The sequence below is a fragment of the Benincasa hispida genome, chromosome 4, assembly GCF_027475165.1.
Source record: "Benincasa hispida cultivar pf3 chromosome 4, pf3_genome.v1.1, whole genome shotgun sequence".
Lineage (NCBI taxonomy): Eukaryota > Viridiplantae > Streptophyta > Magnoliopsida > Cucurbitales > Cucurbitaceae > Benincasa > Benincasa hispida.
Window position 1 is genome coordinate 18,740,881 of NC_143481.1, and position 20,574 is coordinate 18,761,454.

At 30.8% G+C, this 20,574-nt stretch overlaps 1 protein-coding gene across 6 annotated transcripts; it reads right to left on the bottom strand.

Annotated features, from left to right (window-relative positions):
* Positions 1–5,122: 5,122 nt before the first annotated feature.
* MBD8 (methyl-CPG-binding domain 8) lies at positions 5,123–20,180 on the bottom strand. 6 transcript variants are annotated; one of them, XR_005481359.2, is made up of 3 exons: positions 19,395–20,133; positions 5,869–6,024; positions 5,123–5,562 (listed from the first exon to the last, which is right to left on the bottom strand). XR_005481359.2 is itself a non-coding variant. In XM_039029097.2 (2 exons), exons 1-2 carry the CDS (start codon positions 20,058–20,060, stop codon positions 5,539–5,541), a joined length of 690 nt encoding a protein of 229 aa, XP_038885025.1. In that variant the 5' UTR covers positions 20,061–20,180; the 3' UTR covers positions 5,123–5,538. The 6 variants fall into 6 exon arrangements, 3 of the variants coding, with proteins under 3 accessions (XP_038885025.1, XP_038885026.1, XP_090169161.1); XR_005481361.2 differs by having other exon boundaries at positions 19,355–20,133; XR_005481364.2 differs by lacking the exon at positions 5,869–6,024 and adding an exon at positions 13,542–13,733 and having other exon boundaries at positions 19,355–20,133.
* Positions 20,181–20,574: the final 394 nt, after the last annotated feature.

A 20,574-nucleotide genomic window follows, 5' to 3' on the forward strand; every position in this document is an offset into this window, starting at 1 on the left:
AATAGCCAAAAAAAATCCAATAAGCCTTTTTTATATATATAAAAAAAGAAATGTTCAATACATTAATGTAATATAGTCTCTATTTTAAGACTTTATGTCGAAACCCATAATTAATAAATAAATAAATAAACTTCCAATTTTGTGAGTCAACGTGTACATGGGTTGGGTTGAGTGTATTTTTTGAACCACCTAAAAAATTAGGATTGATTAGGTTGGCAAAGTCTTCAACCCAACCCAACCATTTAAATTCGGGTTGGGTTGTCAGGTATAACTTTTTTCTTTTGAATTAAAAATATGTAAATTTATCTACAACACATGATTAGTAACTAAAATTTCATAAAAATCAAATGTTAAATACCAAATATCTATGATATTTATTACCAAATTTAAACAAAAACAAATAAAAGAAAAATATCACAAACTAATTAATACAAAGTAATAAACTTTAAATAAATATATATATATAGCCCAATTTTTTCTTTAGCCAATCCGCGACCCAACACAACCCAACCCAACAAAAAATATAAAAAATTTAACCAAACTCAACCCATGAACAAAACTAACCTAACTCAATCCTTATATTTGGGTTGGATAGTTTAGATTGTTCGTGGAGTTATTTGAACACCCTTAATGTCAACCGATGGATAGCTCAACAAACATAAAAATATTCTAGCGAATCAAGAATTTGTGATTCGAATCTCCCAATTTCTTATTGAGCTAAAGAAAAACTTTCAATTTTGTCTTATATATGCGTATTTAGTCTCTTGTTTAAGTTTTGTGTTACTTGAGATATGTTAATATCAGCTTATATCATATATTTATTAACTATAAATTTAGGTTTGATATCTAATGAGACTTTAAAACTTTAATTTTATATCTAGTAGATTTGTGAATTTTAAAAAAATTGAAAGTTTAGAGTTTGTTTCTTAGAGAATTCGAAAAGCATGAGATTTAATAAAAACATAGTTGTATTTCATGTTTTAAGATACTCTATAGTAAATTTAAAAATTGAATTCTAAATTAAATCATTGTTTTAAATGTGTTTGATACTATAATATAAATCATAAAATAGTTGTAGTTGTCCACTAAATATTAGTTGATAATAAACTATTATTAATTTATTTATGAACATGTCTTATGTTAAAAAAAATAGTATAATTATTATTTTACAATATTATATAATTTAAAATACATTATATATTACATGTTTTGATTTTTTTAAAACAAATTGAATTTATAACATAATAGATTGTATTTTTCAATGTTTTTATCTTCATTTAATATAATCATGCATTTTAAATATTAAAACTAAAAAATATTGGATATACTAAAAATATAAAAATATTGTTTTTAAAAATTGCACTGTTTGGATCATAGAAACCATAAACAATTTTCAAAAACAAAATCCGAGTTATTTGCTGGACACATATTTATTGAACTCAATGAATTTGAGAATATAAAAAAGAATTTGGATTGCCAACAAAACACACTCTTATAAATTAAATTTGTAATTTTGAAATTTTAAGAACCAAATAAATCCAAACAAACTTAAGTAAACATATAATTTAACTAATTATTTATCACCCTCGTCTTCCATTTTGTTTTTTATTTTCTTCTTAGTTATATGCAATGATTAAAATATCGATAGATACGTCAAATATATATATATATATATATATATATATTAATTGGACGAGTCATCGATATCGCTAATATTTTCTATAACTGTGCACAAAACATTTATTAATTGCAATATAAATATGAGTACTAATAATAAGATCTATATCTTAATTTGGAAGTAGAAGCAACTTCAATTATTGATTTAGTTTTTTAATAAATTCATTTATTTATAGAAATATTCATCGGTATCGATATATCCTTGAAATTGGAGTCTCAATATCGATATCGACCTCATTTTAATCCTTGGTCATAGGTAAAATTTAAGTTTAACTATAGGTTTAGTTTATGAACTTTCATGTTTGTGTAAAATAAACCATTGAACTATATTAAAAAAAAGTGTTTACTAGGTCATTAAACTTTAAAATTATCAAATAGGATGAAATTTTAATTTTGTGTCGAATAGGGCCCTAACATATTGAACACTTTTTAAAAATAACGTCTCTATTAGACCCAAAATAAGATATTAAGGTCCTATTTGGTAACCATTTTGTTTTTTAAAATTAAGCCTATAAACACACTTTCACCTAAAAAATTCTACATTTGTTATCTACTTTTCACTAATGGTTTAAAAAATCATGCCAAAATTTGAGGATTAAATTTTTTAAAAAAAGTAGATTTTAAAAAGTTGTTTTTGTTGTTAGAATTTGACTAAGAATTTAACCATTGAAGATGAAATTTTCAAAAACAAAAACAAAAAATGAAACGGTTACCAAATGGGGCCTAAACTTTCAATTTTGTGTTCAACAAGTTTGTGACTTTAAAAAAATGCCAAATAGGACAAGGACCATACATAGAATTTAAAATTCAAAGACTTACTATTTCTAAAACTAAAATTCAGGGATATATATATATATATATATATATAAAAGTTGAAAATTCAAACAACTATTAAACTTATTTAATACAAACCTGAAAATTCAGGAAGTAAACTAAAATTTTGCTTAACTGCATATATTTGGCCTTGACGTAATATCAATTTCATCTTTGTAATTTTAAAAGTTTTGGATTTAATTATAGTTTGAGTTTTGTTTAAACTTTTCAATTTGATGTCTATCAATTGGATGGTCTTTTTTTTTTTTTTTTTTTTTTCCTTTTTAATAATATATGTGAAAAGGGAGTCAAATCTCTAACATTGATGTCGATAAGTTGCTCATTTTGGCAATTGGATGTTTTAGTTGTATTAATTGATTTGATAATATTCAATTTTGGAAAATACTTGGGTGCAGCTCTGGTGCACCATCTGCGATACTCAATGAAAAATTGATATTTGTCATTTAAAAAAAAATAATTATTTTTTTTTTTTTTTGTATATGTACAAAAAAAAATGAGAGTATAAAACTTAGGTGCAGTAGTATTGCTCTTAAATTTTACAATTTGATGGTTTTTTTAGGTGGATAAACAATGTTGAACCTATGTGCAAGCTCTAGCTATCGAATTTGTAACTTAACCCAAAATGAAAAAAACTTACAAAACAGTTTAGGTTATTTTGATTATAATTTTTATTTTCTATTTTTGAAACATTTCGACAACATGCAGGATGGGGGAGTCCGAACCTCTGACATCAAAATTGATAGTACAACTATCATGCCAGTTGAACTATGCTCATTTTGTTTTAAAAATATTTTTTTTTCTTACGTTGGCCATATCAATTCAACATAATTCAACTAGTTATCAATTTCTTCTAAACTTTGATTTGTATTAATTATTTCATTTTTTAACTCGAACTTTCATAGGAAAATTTGAGCTGAAAGATTGAATCACACCGGATAAGAAAGGCGTTAATTTAAGACCTTATTGCCAATTTATAAATATTTCACTTGATTCGGTTTAAAATAATTAAACTCAATATTACCTTAATAAGATTATTCTTCTACCTAAGTTCCACCAAGGTAGCAAGAAAAAATTATCATGTAATTCTTTCTAATAAGGAGAGAGAAATAGAAGGAGATGTAGGAGATGAGAAACCACTCCTATTAACGAAAAAATAACACTATTAGAAAAGACCTTTGGCGAGTTGGTATCGTCCTCCGTCTAGGATTTGTGCTCCCTCTTTCTAATAAAAAAATAAAAAATAAAAAATACCACTATTCATTTGATTTTAATATATTTTTTTAATGTGATGTTAATCCATGCATTTAAAGAAATCTTCTACAAGTAAAAAAGTCGTGCGATGACCAAAATAAATTCATTAATAAAAGTTAAAAGTTTTAATCATAACATCATTAATTTGAGGTCTTAAATTATATTTAGAAGTATAAACAATGGATTTTGTCTTCTTGAATTTTAGGTAGGATCTTATTTGGTTTCATTATATTTGAAGGGTAGAAGAGGTACACAAAAATATTGTTAAAGGAGTTTGAAATTTGTCAGTACATAAGAGAATGCAATTAAAAGGCTTGCACAATGATAACAATGATGGAAATAATTTCTTAAAAAATAGTGATGGAAGGTTTACCAAGTGTCCAAATATACACTACTCCACTGCTTTGACTTTGGGATTAGGATATTTTCTATTGTGGTTGTGGCAAATCACAAACAACTATGAACACCCTGAGAATATTTTATCTTATTTTTTTGTCACTCTTATCTGAGCATATTATTTGTATTTAGTTTGTTCTTGAAATATTATTTTATTTTCTTTCTCAAAAACAAAAAGAACTATAAAAACCCTTAAGGTAAAACAAAACAAACATCTTTCTATTGACATATCAACATTTTCGTAGATTTAACATTGATATGAAGAGTAAATTGACATTTGCATTAGATCATATAAAATCCATGAAACATGAAAAAAAAAATCAACAATTTAAATATTATTGATATGAATGTAAATATAAAATATTTAACTTTAGTTTAAACAACGTTGAATATTTGCTTACTAATTTAAATATTATTATTATTATTTTTTATACTTATAGTTTTTCCAAAAATATCTATTGACACCAATGTTATATCAATATTTTCATCTATTTTGGACTTCGATATTTCCATGGAAGTATTATAAACCTTAAATATTACCCCAATGTTCAAATTTGAGAGCTCCTGGATATATATATATATATATATTTCAAACTTTCCTTCCTTACATCCTGTTGAGGACACCACAAGAATAGGTAATAATAAAAGCCTTTCGTAAGATTAGAAAATAATAAATATTGGACTTCCATGAAATCAAGTTCATTATCTAAGAATTCAAACCTACAGTTAATTGTTTTCTTTGAATTTAATTGAAAACATAATATCTAAACATAAAAATAATTCATACAAACATACTGATCTAGACATGAGCAACTCCTTGGCAAGATTGACATGAAATTATTAATGAACTTTTATGATACAAGCAGAGAGAACATGAAACCTTTGATGTGAAGGGCTTATGACTCAGCTACATTCAACAATCATATCGTCAAGCAAAATCAAGGGATAATAGCAACAAAGTAAATGAGTTTCCAATGAAATCAATTCAAGCAACTGGGAATAATATTTCGAGTATAAATCTTGTTACAATTGCACCGTCAAATTTTGCTCTAACACTTGAGTAGTTCAAGCAAAGACATAGTCCAACTAAAAATAACTTTGATAAGATTACTAACTATGCACAGTATCTTTCCTACTTGAGTGACAAAATTGTAATCTTAATAACTCCAATAAAGCAGCAAGGTGTGTAAAGAAGAGCCATATCAGCATCGACTCGTGCATAGATCTTGTCTCTCTCTAGCGAGAAAGCAAAAGTTTCCAGCCGATTCTGTCTAGCAAAAGATTCGAGATCATTCTCCTTCATCAGCTAGGTTAATCATAACCAATTATCTAAAAAAATCTATACACTTCAGCTTAGTCTACATCTCTGCCCACGTCTGCCTAAGCTCCTAAAGAACTATGATCCTGCAACGCAATTTAGTTAATTATTAGTAAGGTCGTGGTGGGGTGGGAAATTAGACTAAAATTGGACTGTTAGAATGGATGATACTCATGAAGAAGAATGCTAACACAATCAATTTCTGTTGCCACATGAGAATCTTTTGTTTGTCTTTTTTTTCCCTTACATATATATATATATATATATATATATAATGAACCAAGAAAAAAAGAAAAGAAAAAAGTACTCGGGTATACAAAAAACCAAGACCAATAAAAAAGAGCCCAACAATCAAAGAGATACTCTCAATCTCTCATCAAGTAAAATTAAACCTTTTTGATAATTACAAAAAGTCTTCGTCACAGAGAATCTTGAGAATCTTGAACAGTTTCATTCCTCCACATTAGGGTTTAGTAGTAACCGGTCTTGATGACACAAGAGAGTCTTTGAACAGCTTCATTCCACCACATTATAAATTACGAAGTACCCTGAAAAACTAACCAAACTGTGAATGGGTTCATGTTATCCTAGGTGACCATTTTTGCTTGTGGTAACCATTGTGGAAGTGCTTTCGACTTTTTCACTAATAAATCAATTCGTTAAAATGTTACTAGATAGAAGGAAAAAGTTGTCATGAGTGTCTTGATGTGTAGAGGTATTCTTATAATATAGAAAAAAGTGTCTAAATAATATTGTGGTGATGTTCATGTACAATAGAGTTGGTTAACCAATATCAATAAAGTTTAAATCCTACGCACGGTACATGCAAAAACAAGTAATGGCATCAATGCCATGGATCCTAGAGGAAGCAGAACTCAAGTCTCAAAGACACTCATTTTTGTAATCATATGCTTGCGACAAAACGGATTAATCCACCAAATTGAGCAATTAACAGCAACTAATTCTTTAAGCAACATGAGGCAGCTGACTCTCAATGACAGGCTCAGTTATCATTTCTAGTATACCAATGAACACCATAGATATTATCTGCAAATGCTTTCATAACATCTCTCTAAAGAGTTTCCTTTCATAGCACGGACATCTAAATCCATTTGCTAGCAAGTCCCCAAACTCTTGAGGGAAAAAGCTCCTTACTTAATAATAAAAAGTTGCCTTCGTAACCAAAATAAGACCCATCCCATGCAGAAGCCTCTTATTATCTTCCTGATGCTAATAACCATGGATGAGGTCCAGCTGAAAGCCAAGATGCTTTTGAAGGTCAAGACTTCAAACTATATCAAAAGTTTTGGATGAAATTAGAGTCAAGCATTACCTTGCAGAAAAAAGACAAGGTGTATGTATGCTAGCCAAAACATTCATAATTATCACAATAGTCATAATAAGGAATCTTATTCATGTTCTTACTTCATTCAGCTATAATTTTGGAGAGAGGCAAATAACAGATGGGATGTTTTGACAACACTAATTGGGCTCTAATAGCTATTCTCTCTCCCTTGGAAATCCAAGTCTTCTTCCATTTAGTTCACCAGGCAAATACTTACATCGATCTCATAAGTTTCATACCAAATCCCATTGCTCTTTCGAGAAATACGAGACATCTACTCTATAACACATTCCCAAAATGCAGAGTAGGATGTCTATCAAAAGGGATACCAGAATAATTGAAGATGCTTTTCTTATTTATGACCTAGTACAACAACCCTCCTCGCAGTTATTCTATTCGATATGTTAATGCTAGCTATAGAGAACTTAAGACGATTAATATGCAAACCTGAATTCTTTTGAAATTCTCCTACCATTAACTTCCAATTAGAACATTCTTCCTCCGTAGTGGTATATAAATCACATCATATACTATTATCTGGTCCCAATTTAAATAAAAACAACCACGGGGTGAAAAAGGAAAGGAGGGGAAATGTCAGAAGCATCCATCTTGGATTTCAGCTCTAGTAATAACATATTGTTGGCGAAAATTCAAGTTTTAAAAAAAAAAGAAAAAAAAAAACTTTGGCCGAGAATCTCATGTTGCTTAATTTTGAAATAGGAGTCTCTTTCTTATACTTTCACCTTGAGTTATGGGTTTGAGCCCCAAGGAGTACCCATGTTTTAAAGGGAGTGAGGAGATAGGTAAATATAGGTATGGTGGACATCCCACACGTGCACCACCACCGTCTATCTAGTTGGGCGTGGCGTGGTGTGAAAAAAAAAAAAGAAGGGCATCGGTCAAGTCTTCCATGCATTAGTCATCAAGTAAATGTAACCTCAAGAGGATGAAATTGGGTTATATGGTAAGAAAAATCTCTCACCGACTATTTTGCTATTCAGTTTTGTTCTTTTTTCTTCTTGTGGGTCTATCCAAAAATGGACATGTACGAAGTTTTTGAGAATTTGGGTTCTAGAAGTTTTGGTGTTGCTAAACTTTTGAGGCATAGAGAGACCAAAGAAGCTTGTCACCATGAATTGAACGTGGCTGTAAGGTTGATGAGAATGTAGCAATAGATATTATAAACCATTGATGGCTTCGGCATCCAGTTATATAATTGGTTTTAAGGAGGTTACGACTGCCGTTCGAGACTGTTCGCTGCCATGAAATCCTGTCTGTCGGAGGGTAGCCGGTTCCAACACATATCCATCTTTTGTAGAAAGAATACAACCAATTAGTATAACCTCCACGTATATCCAAAACCTTTTCCCTGCATAACTCAAATTTTCATCAAGCTATAACCTCTGAAGAAAACTCATTCATACATCTATTAATACCATTCAAATAACATAACCATATTATGATAAACACCTAGAAAAGTCTCTATTTCTTTTCTGCAAGAATTCAACAGACTAATTACCGCAGCTAGGAAATTTTAAAACGTATCTGGTTATACTCTACTTCGTATCTTGTCTAATATTTTGAAAATTTGAGTTGGAGGAGCCCAACTCACATTAATTGACATCCACATCACTCCAAAAGAGGGAAAAAAAACCTATTGACAAATTCTAACTTAAGTTTTGTAGAGGTCATTTGGTAACATTTCCACCTATCATTTTCAAAATTTAAAAAACTTGTAAATTTGCTGAGAGTTTTGTTAAATCACAAATTGACCCAAAAGTTTAAGTTGATGTGTGAAAGTAAATTTAATATTATATATAACACTCTACCCTCACTTGTGGGCTTGAAATATGTAGAAGACTAAACAAGAGAAAATCTATATTAATCAGAGAAGAAATAACATTTCTGGTAGAGATGTTCATTTCCCCATGAGGAATGGGGGAGGGAGGGAGTGGGGGGACCGCATGCTAAACAAGGACAGAGGGAATGTATTCCCCAATCCTAATCCTCCTCCCATCGCCAGCCCTCCCCATTTGCCTATTTTTAATTTATTATTATAATTATCATTATGTTATTATTATTATTATGGTATAAATATTATACTTAAATTTTAAGTTTTATTATTCAATGGTTGGATATGTTTTAATTAAATATTTAGATTTAGGTTATATATAAATGAATAATTTGATAAGAAAAATTATTTCATTCTACCAAGAAATTTGAGTAATTTCTTCTTAAATTCAAGTTCTTCCCATTGAATTAATCATTTAAATGAAAACTTCTAGTGAAAAAATAGCTATTTCAATTAGTTGTCAATAGTAGTTATTTTAGTCAATTGTTTTTTTTTCAAAAAGATTAAAAAAAGGAAAAAAATTTCCACAAGAACCTGATCCCTATAAAATTAAATGGCAAGTTTCACAAGAATGGAGAATGAAATAGGGAGCGATGCTAGCCCCGTGGACATCTCTAATTGTAGGGGTTTAAGCATAGAACCTCCTGCTTGGATACCATATCAAATCATTGATTGACCAAAAAGCTTAAATTGATGGGTAAAAATAAATTTAATATTATATTAGTCAAGTTCTAACCCCTTTTTCTCATTTTAATATACTTCCCAAAATTGTATAGAAATTTTGGAAACAAAAAAACATGGGAACTCCCATTTTCTTCCCTTAAAGAAATAAAAATGAAAAGGCACTTAAAAATTGTTTCTTATTTTTTTAAGGAAAAAAAGAACAAAGAAACATAAAGGTATTTCTTGAACCCTTTTTTTGTTCCTTGTCTCCCAAATTTTACATTAAAAAATCAAAGCTTTTTATGAAAAATATTTCTTTTGAAAAAAACCAATCGACTAATAATGTTGAAATATAAATCTTTAGCATTTATTTTGTATTTAATAAGTAAAAACAATTGAATAATGCTTTTACTTATGTTTTTAAAAAATTAGAAACAAAAGAAAAAAAAAACAAAAAAACAATTTTGAAAATGATTATTCAAAATGAAAAACAAAAACAATAATTAATTTATGTAAACTAGCCCAAATACTCACATATATAAATAACTAAATAAAAAAGACAATAATTGATTATGTAACCTGACTAGTTAAGGAAGGCATATACTAAGTATGTTCAAAGGAAGTCCAAAAGTCAACCCTCCCGTACTGATGTTGGTATGTCAATTTTAGAAGCCAAGTAGTCAACGTTGTTTTGCGATTTTGCAAAACCAACGATCAACCAGTCTATTCATCCCACTCAAATGACAATCAATCGATTGATCGGATATATATTATATTAAAAAAAAAAACTAATTTCACATTTTAAATAACCCTAACATTTTCAAGATTGGTGCCCAATACCCTAACTCCACCTTTAGTTTTCTTCCTTCTTTCCTCCTTATCCACCTTTCTCTTCTACTTTCTTTCCTTTCACTTCCATGTCATAGCCACCTTCTCTCTTATATCTGTGAGTATCTAGACCAACTTACATACACTTTGACTAATCTCACAGAACAACCCACCTGATCCTACAACATTTTGGTGTGAAGGAAACTCATAAGATATTAAATCCTAAGTAGATAGCCAACATGGATTGAATCCGTGACCTCTTAACTCTTTATCAATGAGAATCTTTCTCTTCTTTCTCCTTTCTTTCCTTTCTTCTTGTTGCTTTTTATGCGACTGCCACTAAAGTTCAATCAATGTTGTCGCAAATCAACCTATACAAATGGCATATGAAATCAATTGAACTAACCAACCAATTAGTCGACAACATCATGTCACAAAAAACTGGTTTGAGCATCGATTTTAGCTAAATATTGATGTCATCAACCGGTGACATCTCAGTTAAAAGATCAGAGGTTAGAACCCTCATTCCATATATTATTGTACTAAAAAGAAAAAAAAAACCATATTAATTAAGTTATGAAACATATACAATTTCCAAAAATAGAAACAAGAAAGTGTTATTAAACATACACAATTCTAAAAAATTAGAAACAAGAAACGATTGCGAGTAACAATAATATAACTACACGACTAAATAGTTTCTAGTTTCCTATTTTTGAAAATTTAAAAAACTATTTTTGAAAATTTGAAAAACATAAATAAGGGATAATTTTATTGCCTCTTTTTTAAAATAGAAGATGAATAAAAAAATTAAATTAAATATAACATAGTAGTTTTGAAATTTTGCATTAAAAATAATTTTAAAATAGATTCTTAATATTTTAATATAATATTTGAGAGAACACATAACAATTATCAAACGAATCATCGTTTCTTTTTCAATAAAAACTAATTTCCTAACACAATTTTTACTCATTTTACAAAAAAAAAAAAAAAAAAAAAAAAGAAATAGGAAATAAAAACAAAAACAAAAATGTGAAATGAGAAACAAGATCTTGACTGCCGAGGAAGTTACCCACTCCTGACGGTCCCATGCAAACCATCGGGCTAACATCAAGTTCTGTCGACGGTGTTCTGACACAACCATCGACATAACTTCACAAATTCTCACAATATTTAATCCAATACTCATAGGCCGACGGTCCTTCGCGTACCGTCGGGCTAACTCCACAAGGTCCGACGGTCTTCTGACGAGTCCGTCGGCATAACTTCACAAATTCCCACAACATTTAATCCAATACCCATAGGCCAACGGTCCTTCGCGTACCATCGGGCTAACTCCACAAGGTCTGACGGTCTTCTGACGAGACCATCGGCATAACTTCACAAATTCCCACAATATTTAATCCAATACCCATAGGCCAACGGTCCTTCGCGTACCATCGGGCTAACTCCACAAGGTCCGACGGTCTTCTGACACGATTGTTGACATAACTTCACAAATTCCCATAATAGTTAATCCAATACCTATAGGCCGATAGTCCTTCGCGTACCGTCAGGCTAATTCCACAAAGCCCGACGGTCACTCAAATACCGTCAGGCAAATCAAGACATTCCAATAAATCGTTTCATTTATACTTCTTATTTTCTAAAAATCAAACTACTCTCAATGGTTGCTCACCATCGGGAAAATTTAATAATATCCCATATTTTCTTCCATTTTTCTCTTTCATTACATCCCGACGGTGCAGAACCGATTGGAGAAAGGGACTTTTCCTCAACGGTGTTGCTTTGACTGTCGAGATAACAGAAACATTGTTCGATGATCATGATACCGTCAAGATAGCTAAATACGCTCGACGGTTGGTTATTAGACCGTTGGGATAGATGCATTATCCCGACGGTAGTAAAGGACCCGTCGGGTTATTTTTTTCTCCATGGTGAAAACTAAGACCTACTTGTCTAAAAGTTATTTAGGGAGTATTTGGGTCCCCTACTTGTCTTGGGTGGAGTGGATCTCCCATCATAATAGTTGAAATTCCCAAATGTCATAACTCACACTTGGCTACATTCAAATTATTTACAAACTCTCATGATGTTTACTATTTTATAATCATTCTCTCATACCAAAATAGTTTGCATTCCAAACACAAACTACTATAACCCATAGACTATAATAACCAACTCAACGACCTAAACAACTCTTTAGGATTTTGTAGGAGATGTTGAAGTTGTACGAGATAAAGTTTTTTTATCTTCCAATTAGGCATGCCCATTTTCCTCGAGAGTATATCCTCCGCCCAATGCCCTCGTCCTGATCTTGTTAGTTTGCCCCATTATTATTGTTGTTGTTCCATTGTTCCATATTTAAATTTCAAGTTTTATTCTTTTAAGTGATAATTTGATATCTTTGAATCAAATTGTTGAACATTTTGACTTCATATATGGATAATTAGATAATTTGATAGGTTGATTATTTTGTTTCTATTAGAAAGTTTAAAAAATTCTCTTTAAATGGAGATTGATTATGTGAAATTAACCATTTAGATGATTTTTTTTCGTGGAAAATTAACAGTTTGATAAAATAAAATAAAATAAGTTTGGTTTAATTTAATTGTATATTAAGAAAAACAAATAAATAGAGAATAATTCCCCATTGGCAGTCCAATCCCAATAAGGAACCACCGCAAAATTTAACAAGGAATTTTTAAAATTTGCAAGAATGGAGAATAAAATAGGGACGAGGAAGCCATCCTGGTCCCATCCCATCTTGAGCATCTCTACATCTAAGGGTGAACAATAGGTGTTTGATATCAATTTTGGGCTTAATCCAACATCGACCACAACATGTCAATTTCTAGCTACCAATTTTGATCGATTTTGGAGGGGGTGTGATGTCAGTCAACCGATCGCACTAACAATCAGTCGATTTTGGTCTGCTTCTCTTTCATCAAAATGAATGAAAAAAGAAGTTTCGAAGGAGAAAAAACAAAAGAAAGTAGAAGAAGAAACGAAAAAACGCAAAATGATTTTGATTTAGAAATTGGAAAAAGTTGGAAATTCAAAAGTCTGAAAAATTGGGGGGGAAACGACATCTAGTGATATTTTAGCAATATATCCAAGATATTTTGACGATGATCCGCAATATTTTTGTAGTATTTCCACGTTTTTGTAAAGATATCAATGATATATCCATTAAACAATATATTGACAAGTTTGGCAATTTTTCATGGATATTTGGGAAAAAAAGATGTTAGCCCCTTTCTCTCGGATCCATGAATTTAACAAAATTTCAACGGTACATTGTCGAAATTTCGCAATTTTTTCATCATTGAATATACACGCATATTTATACAAATAGATAGATATAGGATTACCTTTTCATCTCAAATTCTTTCCCTTTTTTTTTCCAATCTTCTTTGGTAGCTCGTTTCCTCCATTTATTATCCCCTTCTCTTTTCCTTTCTTCTTTCTCTTTTCTTTGACTTTTTTTTCCCCATTTTCACGTTGGTGTCAACCAAAATTGATCAATTGTCAACGTGGTCGATCAATCAGTGTAACCAACCTCACTGAAATTGATGGCAAGAAATTGACATATCAGTTGCCATTGTTGATTTGAGTCAAAACTCGATGTTGACCAATCGACGATCACCCCCAATATTATAGGAAAGGTTGATTTATACTCCATCGAGATATTTTCTATGGTAAGAAGCACATTAAATAAACAAATTTAACTATGGCCAAGAATAAGTCGACCAACTAGGTTGATGAGAACCAAAGTATCCAATTATTCAGATCGCAAAACGATGTGGCTGATAATTTTCTTATGTTAGATGAAGGAAAAAGAAATTAACTACTATTACTTAATCATTCCTCCAAGAGTTGAAGGCAACCACAGTGTGCCAGCCACATTGAATAATAATGTTCTTCTCGTGGTACCTAATAACATTTCTGCCATATATCCCAATACTATGTCTATCATTCCTCCCCCTTCATACCTAATTCTAAACATGTAATGATAGATACATTATCCGAAAGAAAATTTAAAATTCATGGATTAAGCATAAAGATTTAATATTAGAAAATTTAAGAGGCTATACTATAAATAATCTGTAACAAAAAGGCCATCAACCCAAACTAGAGTTTAAATGTCAATGTCAACCTAAATGTCAAAGACTCAATTGTATGAAAATGTTGATGTTGATAGATATTTCTAAGAAAATATGAAAATAAAAATACATTAAAAATTCATCAAAACTCATAAATTAACAAACATTTCACACTATCAAGATAGTGTTAAAATTATTCGATATTAATAATATGTCAATGTTAGCAATAATTAATTGATATTTTTGTTATATTGGCTCAATTTTTTTTTGATATAATGAAAATGTCAATCCATTGCTAAAGTTGATGGGAATGTGATGTTAAACCCATCGACATGCAAGAATATCAATAAAATTAATCCGCAACAAAAGAACATTAGTTGGTTAAAAAAATATTTCCTTTATTTTATTTAATTTATAATTAATTATTTGAACAAAGAAAATAAATTTTATGGAAGAAGAACAAATAATTAATTCATTGTTTGTCTAAAAAAAATTAATTCATTGACAAATTTACTCCACTTATTCTCATTTAATATAAATCAATTAACTCCCAAATTATTTTTTATGCTTCAAAGAAATATTATTTATACCAATTAATAGAAGTAAATTTTGAATGAAATAATAAATATTATCAAAGATTCTAGTGGAGAAATAACCTACAACATCGAACATAGAAATTTTATTCTCACACATCAATTTCTTAAACAAACTTAAGAGCATGCCTATTAAAATTCGTGTCAATCTGACATTTCTACATTTTCATAGATTCAACATCAACATTTCTATTATATCATGAAAAATCTAAAAAATATAAAATAAACAAACAATAAAATGTACTATCCTAAATATAATATAAATATATATTTACTCACTTATAAAGTATAAAAATTTAATTAAAGTATTTTGAATTTTTCATTTTTAAATTTTTTTCAAAAGTATCCATCAACATCAACATCAACATGGTATCAATATTTTTATGGATAGTTTTGTAAATTTGAGATCTCAATATTTCTGTCGATTAACCTTGAAAGGCTGGGTCTTGTCTAATTTTATAATGGGTGAATAATTTAGCGTGTGGGCTTTTCCTTTTTTGTGTTTTTGTCTTTATTTTTAAGTTACTTTTTTTTTTTTTTTTGCCTTTTGTTATTTTAATGAATTTTTGAGCTTGAATGAAGATGGCCTTGGTGCGTTGTTCGCGTGTCCAATCCGAACATCGCGTCGAATCCTTTTAGAAACCGTTGGACCCCACCCACATTACACACCCACGCTGACACTTGGCATAAAGCAACAATTGCGTACTTCCTACACACTTCGACATCAGCTTTCAAGAAAAGCTTGCAAACGAAAAAAATCTTTAGACCCATTTTTAGTTATTTAAAGATCTTTTTAATGTTATTGACCCAAAAAAACCCATTTTGGTCAATAACATTGTCAATAGCAAGCTTTATACTTAAAAATATTATAAGCTCATTGCTTGCAAAATTTAAAGGGTTACTGGGTCGAACAATGTAAATTCAAATCAACAATCATTTTCTTAAGAACCACAAATCAATGGGTTTTTTTTAAAAAAAAAAAAAAATTAAAATTCTCCTTTTCTCCTAGCTATACCTCTCTCTTTCTTGCTATCGTTCCCTTTTCCCATTCGTTTTCTCCCTATCGCTCTAAACTGAATCCTTCACAGCCATCAAACTCATGAAGTACTAGGAATGTTTTTATCAAAACTTCTTCACGTGCCACCAAAGCCCCGCACAAAATCACTATCCACGACATGTAATTTCTCATCAAAACATTTTTCAACAAAATTTCTAGTTGCTCGGTTGCACTTGAAAGGACCAATATCGATCCTCAAAATGATAGCTTTCATATCGTGCATGTACTTTAACTTCGTAATCTCCATCATTGTAGATCTCAAGAGTTAAAGAGAAAGAGGGAGCAAGAGCTGGAAAAACATCTGCCATGTTCCTCATCTAATGATGCAATTAGGCTAGTGGAAAGTCGACAGTGGTAGTTCAACCATTGTTGGACTCTTCTCGGACGGTTTCAATGCATAGTGTTGTTGATTTGCAGTGCTTTGTCTTGAGTGATCGTAATTTATCAAGTGCTCTATCTAATCATCTCTTAAGTCCAAAGAAAAGGAGAAAAGTGCTCTAACTGATTGACTAAACAACTTTTCAAACTTCACAACTATCAGGACTTCAAAACTCCATTCCCGATGTCAAACACTTCCTAATTGTGTAATGAAAACAACAATTCAACCAATCTCTAGTTTTTGTTGATATGAAGCAGTCTTAAACTAGAAAATATGGAGCTCAACAATATTAACCCTCAAATGATACCCAAGAACCATACAATAATTTTCTTGAAAGAATCCACCATTTCCAAGTCATCTCCTCTCTTTTTAGAATGCTTGTAGTTAGATTCCCAATAAAACTTGTGAAAGTCTGAACTAAGAATAATTGTCGGAATGCACAAAGTCCCATATTGGTTAGAGAGTAAAGTGATCGTGGGTATATAAGCGAGGACAATTATCTTCATTGATATGAAACCTTTTGGGTGGTTTAAAAAACAAAGTTGTTTATATTCAAAATGGACAATATCATACCAATGTGGGCATACTTGGAGATTTGCATTGTCAATATAATAATTGACCCACTCTTCCTGGCTCTATAGGGTGTTTTCGGCAACCTATCATCATTGCATAACATCTTCCTTGTCCAAAGTATTGCTTATTAGTTATTTGCTTCGTATCTCCTGCTTCACGAAGAGATTTCCTGAATGATGAATCCTCCCAGAACTATACCATTGGTACATCGAAATCATCAGTATATTCCCACGTGGAGCCAGTACTTCAGTAAAAATATTGGAGTCTATGGCTCTTAGATCACAAAATTGGGTAACCTTCTTTCTTTCATTCTTTCTTTTTTTAATAAGAAAATCTCTCAGCTACTAGCATTCACTATATTTAAGAATGGACTAATTTGATTGACTGGTTCAGGAATCAGAATTGAGACTTTTGTTTAAACTACATGATAAAGTGGAAACTAAAACTATAGCTCAGATATCATTTTCTTGCATTTTAGACCTCGTTTGACAACCATTTGATTTTTGACAATTAAACCTATAAACATCACTTTCATCGATTGATTTCTATGTTTTATTGTCTACATCTTCTAAGTTTTTTCAAAATCAAACCCAAATTTTGAAGTGAGAAAAAAGTAGTTTTCAAAATCTTGTTTTTGCTTTTGAAAATTGGCTGAGAATTCAAATGTTTGAGTAAGAAGTTGTAAGAACACAAGCACGATTTTCAAAAACTAAAAACCAAATGGAACCTTGATCACTATACTCAATATTTCATGAACGGGTGGAAGGTTTTGGTTGAAATTGTGATATTCTGGAAGAAAATTTGAGCTTCAAATGAGAGCGGATTGAATGTGCAGGACAATTCAAATTTCCACACAGAAGCAATTTTTGCATAAGGAATAAATATGTCTACTTCTGGGTCTCTCTAATATACTTGGAAGATCTTTTCAGGTAAATGGGTGCTCCTTATTCTGTCAAGACTAGGAATTACGAAATTATAGCTTACTTTAGAGGTGAAGAGCTCGAGTGAAGGAAAAACATGGGCACGAGTTCTTGCTACTAATGAAGGCTTTTTTGAGAAGATGATTCCCTTTTAAAAAGGGAAATTTTAAATATGAAAAGATGAAGGCTTCTTGGAAGAGGAGAATTTAGAACCTTAAAATCTTTTTCAACTAAGATTTTTTCTTCATCAGCAAATTATAAATTTTACAATTGTTTTTAACTAATTGTGCAAGGGACCCACAGTCCAATCATCAACAAATTAAAACCCGGTGGTAAAGTAACATAGTGATTATTTACCCCAGGATATTAGGAATGGTAATGAATTAAAAAAACTAATACTCACTCTTTTTTTCCTTTTTTTTTTTTTTATAGGAACTACCTTTGTTAACTAATTTAATTTATATCTTTGAGTGTTTAGGCTAGCTTGCACATACCTAACTGATCTCATTAGATGATACCCTATATTTGATGATGAAGAAAACTTAGAGGATTTGAAATCTTAAATAAGTAGACACTATAGTTTGAACTCATTCTCTTTGAGCCCGTCTAAATGGATACTCCATCTATACAAAAATTAGTATTTTCTTTATATAATAATTTGCTTAGTATCTAACCAAGGCTTGTTAAACCAATTTTAACTTAATATTAATTAATAGCATAGGAACTTAGTTTACTCAAGTGGTGAGGTGTTTTTGATTGTTTAGTGGTGACTTATATTTGTTTTCGAAACGAATTATGGTAACTTCCAACTCTCATGGCATGGTATCCTAAAAATTCAAGCTAACCCATAGTTGGAAAATGCTGGATTCTAACAGCTAACCATCCAATTCACCCAATTGTTAGAACCCAAGAGAGATGAAGGATTCTAATAAAACAAGGAAGGAAATCTGATGCTCGATTTCAAGGAATTTTAACATCAATGAAAAAATGGTTGAATTAAAAGGCAAGCAAATTCAGTAAACTAACAAGTAAAAAATGAAAACACGTCAGACATTTTGCAAACAAATATTACCAAAACATATAAATTCAGACATGAAGAGTCTCAACAAGAACAATAATATAACACAAATGAGAAAATAAATGCATGCACTAGTAATGAGAAGAAAAAAAAAGGAGAAAGGAAAAAAGAAACAAATCAAGAACTGATCATTAGGAAAGAAAATAACAAAAACTGGAAAAAGAAATTCGAAAACCTAAATAAATTGCATAATAGATTATCAACAAAAAGTGTACTTATTTATTAAAAAATGAAAAAAGAAATTGGAAAACCTAAATAAACAACAAACATTTTATTTTTATTATTTAAAAAAATCGAAAATCAAAGTACTGTTATCAAAGCATTTTCTTTCTTTCTATCTTTCTTTCTTTTTCGAGAGAAGTTCAAAAAATTATTTCGATAAACTTGAAAAACAAATAGAAAGCAATTTATATATAAAAAAAAATAAAGTAAAGAAGAATCAATCAAATTTAAAGAATGAACAATAACAGTTTAATCTTACATCTACAGGAAGGTCGAAGCGACCAGGTTCACAGCATTACCATTACGATCTCCTCCTCCTCCTCCTCCGCCGCCGCCGCCGCCGGTTTATCGCATCCGCTTTTGAATTCCGGAGCCGCATTTCCATTACTCTGAGCAAACCGATTGCTATCCTTCCGCGGTCGACCTCTCCGCCGCTTAATCGGGGCGTAACTGCTATCAATAATATCAACAGGAATACTTTGGAAAATAGCGTAGGAAGAATCAGGTACCGATTCGTCGTAAATATGGTTAACAAGTACCAGGTCCTCATCTCCGTCGCCGTAGCTATCGTTGACGGCACAATGAGGATCTCCAACAAAGAGTTGCTTAAATAGAGTAACAATTTGAGCGCTCTCTGTATCAAGGCGGTCAGGGGATTGAGGGCGAATTGTGGAGGAGGATGAAGAGGAAGAAAATTGGGGTTTGCGAGGGGCTAAACGGAGACGAGAATAGGTTTGTTTACGGCTACCAGCGGACTCATTGAAGACAGATCGATCAATTTTGGGGATTAGAACGTCGTCTTCGTTGTTGGATTGGGAGGTTGAAGAAGAAGATGATGAGGATGAGGAGAAACGGGAAAGACAATAGAGCTCGGATTGAGAGAGGAGACGGAGATCTATGATCGGAAGAGGATTCATGCGGAAACTATCGTTGGAAGGGGAAGCAACCATAGTTGTGGAAGCCATGGATATGGCATGAGGTTCTGTAAATTGCGAAAAAAAGGGAGGGAGAGTTCGAGAGGGAGAGGGAAAAGCGAAAAGGAGCAGCGCCACAGTTAAAAGGGAAGAACCGGTTTGAAACTGGGCCTTGGCCCAGTTTATTGCGTGTGGGTCGGCCTTTTTATTTTCTTGAATTTACAAGATGGTCCCTCATCTTTTTTACTTAATTCTCAAATTTTGGTTTTTATTTTTTTAAATTTTTTTTTTAATTTTACCTTTGGCGTATTAAAAATTCTCAATTAAGTATTTTTTTTCTTAAAAAGTAGTTAAAATTAATAAATAAAAAATTGATATGTTAATAAATTATTGTTTTATTAACCTATCTAGACATGTGAACATGTTACTCAGATGTTACTTAATACCTGAAATTTATGTTATTTAATAACGAATCTAATGATTAACTAAGGTTTTTGCTCAAAATAATACATCCATGTGTTGATATGTTAATTAAAAGAATAATATATTGACAATATAGCATATT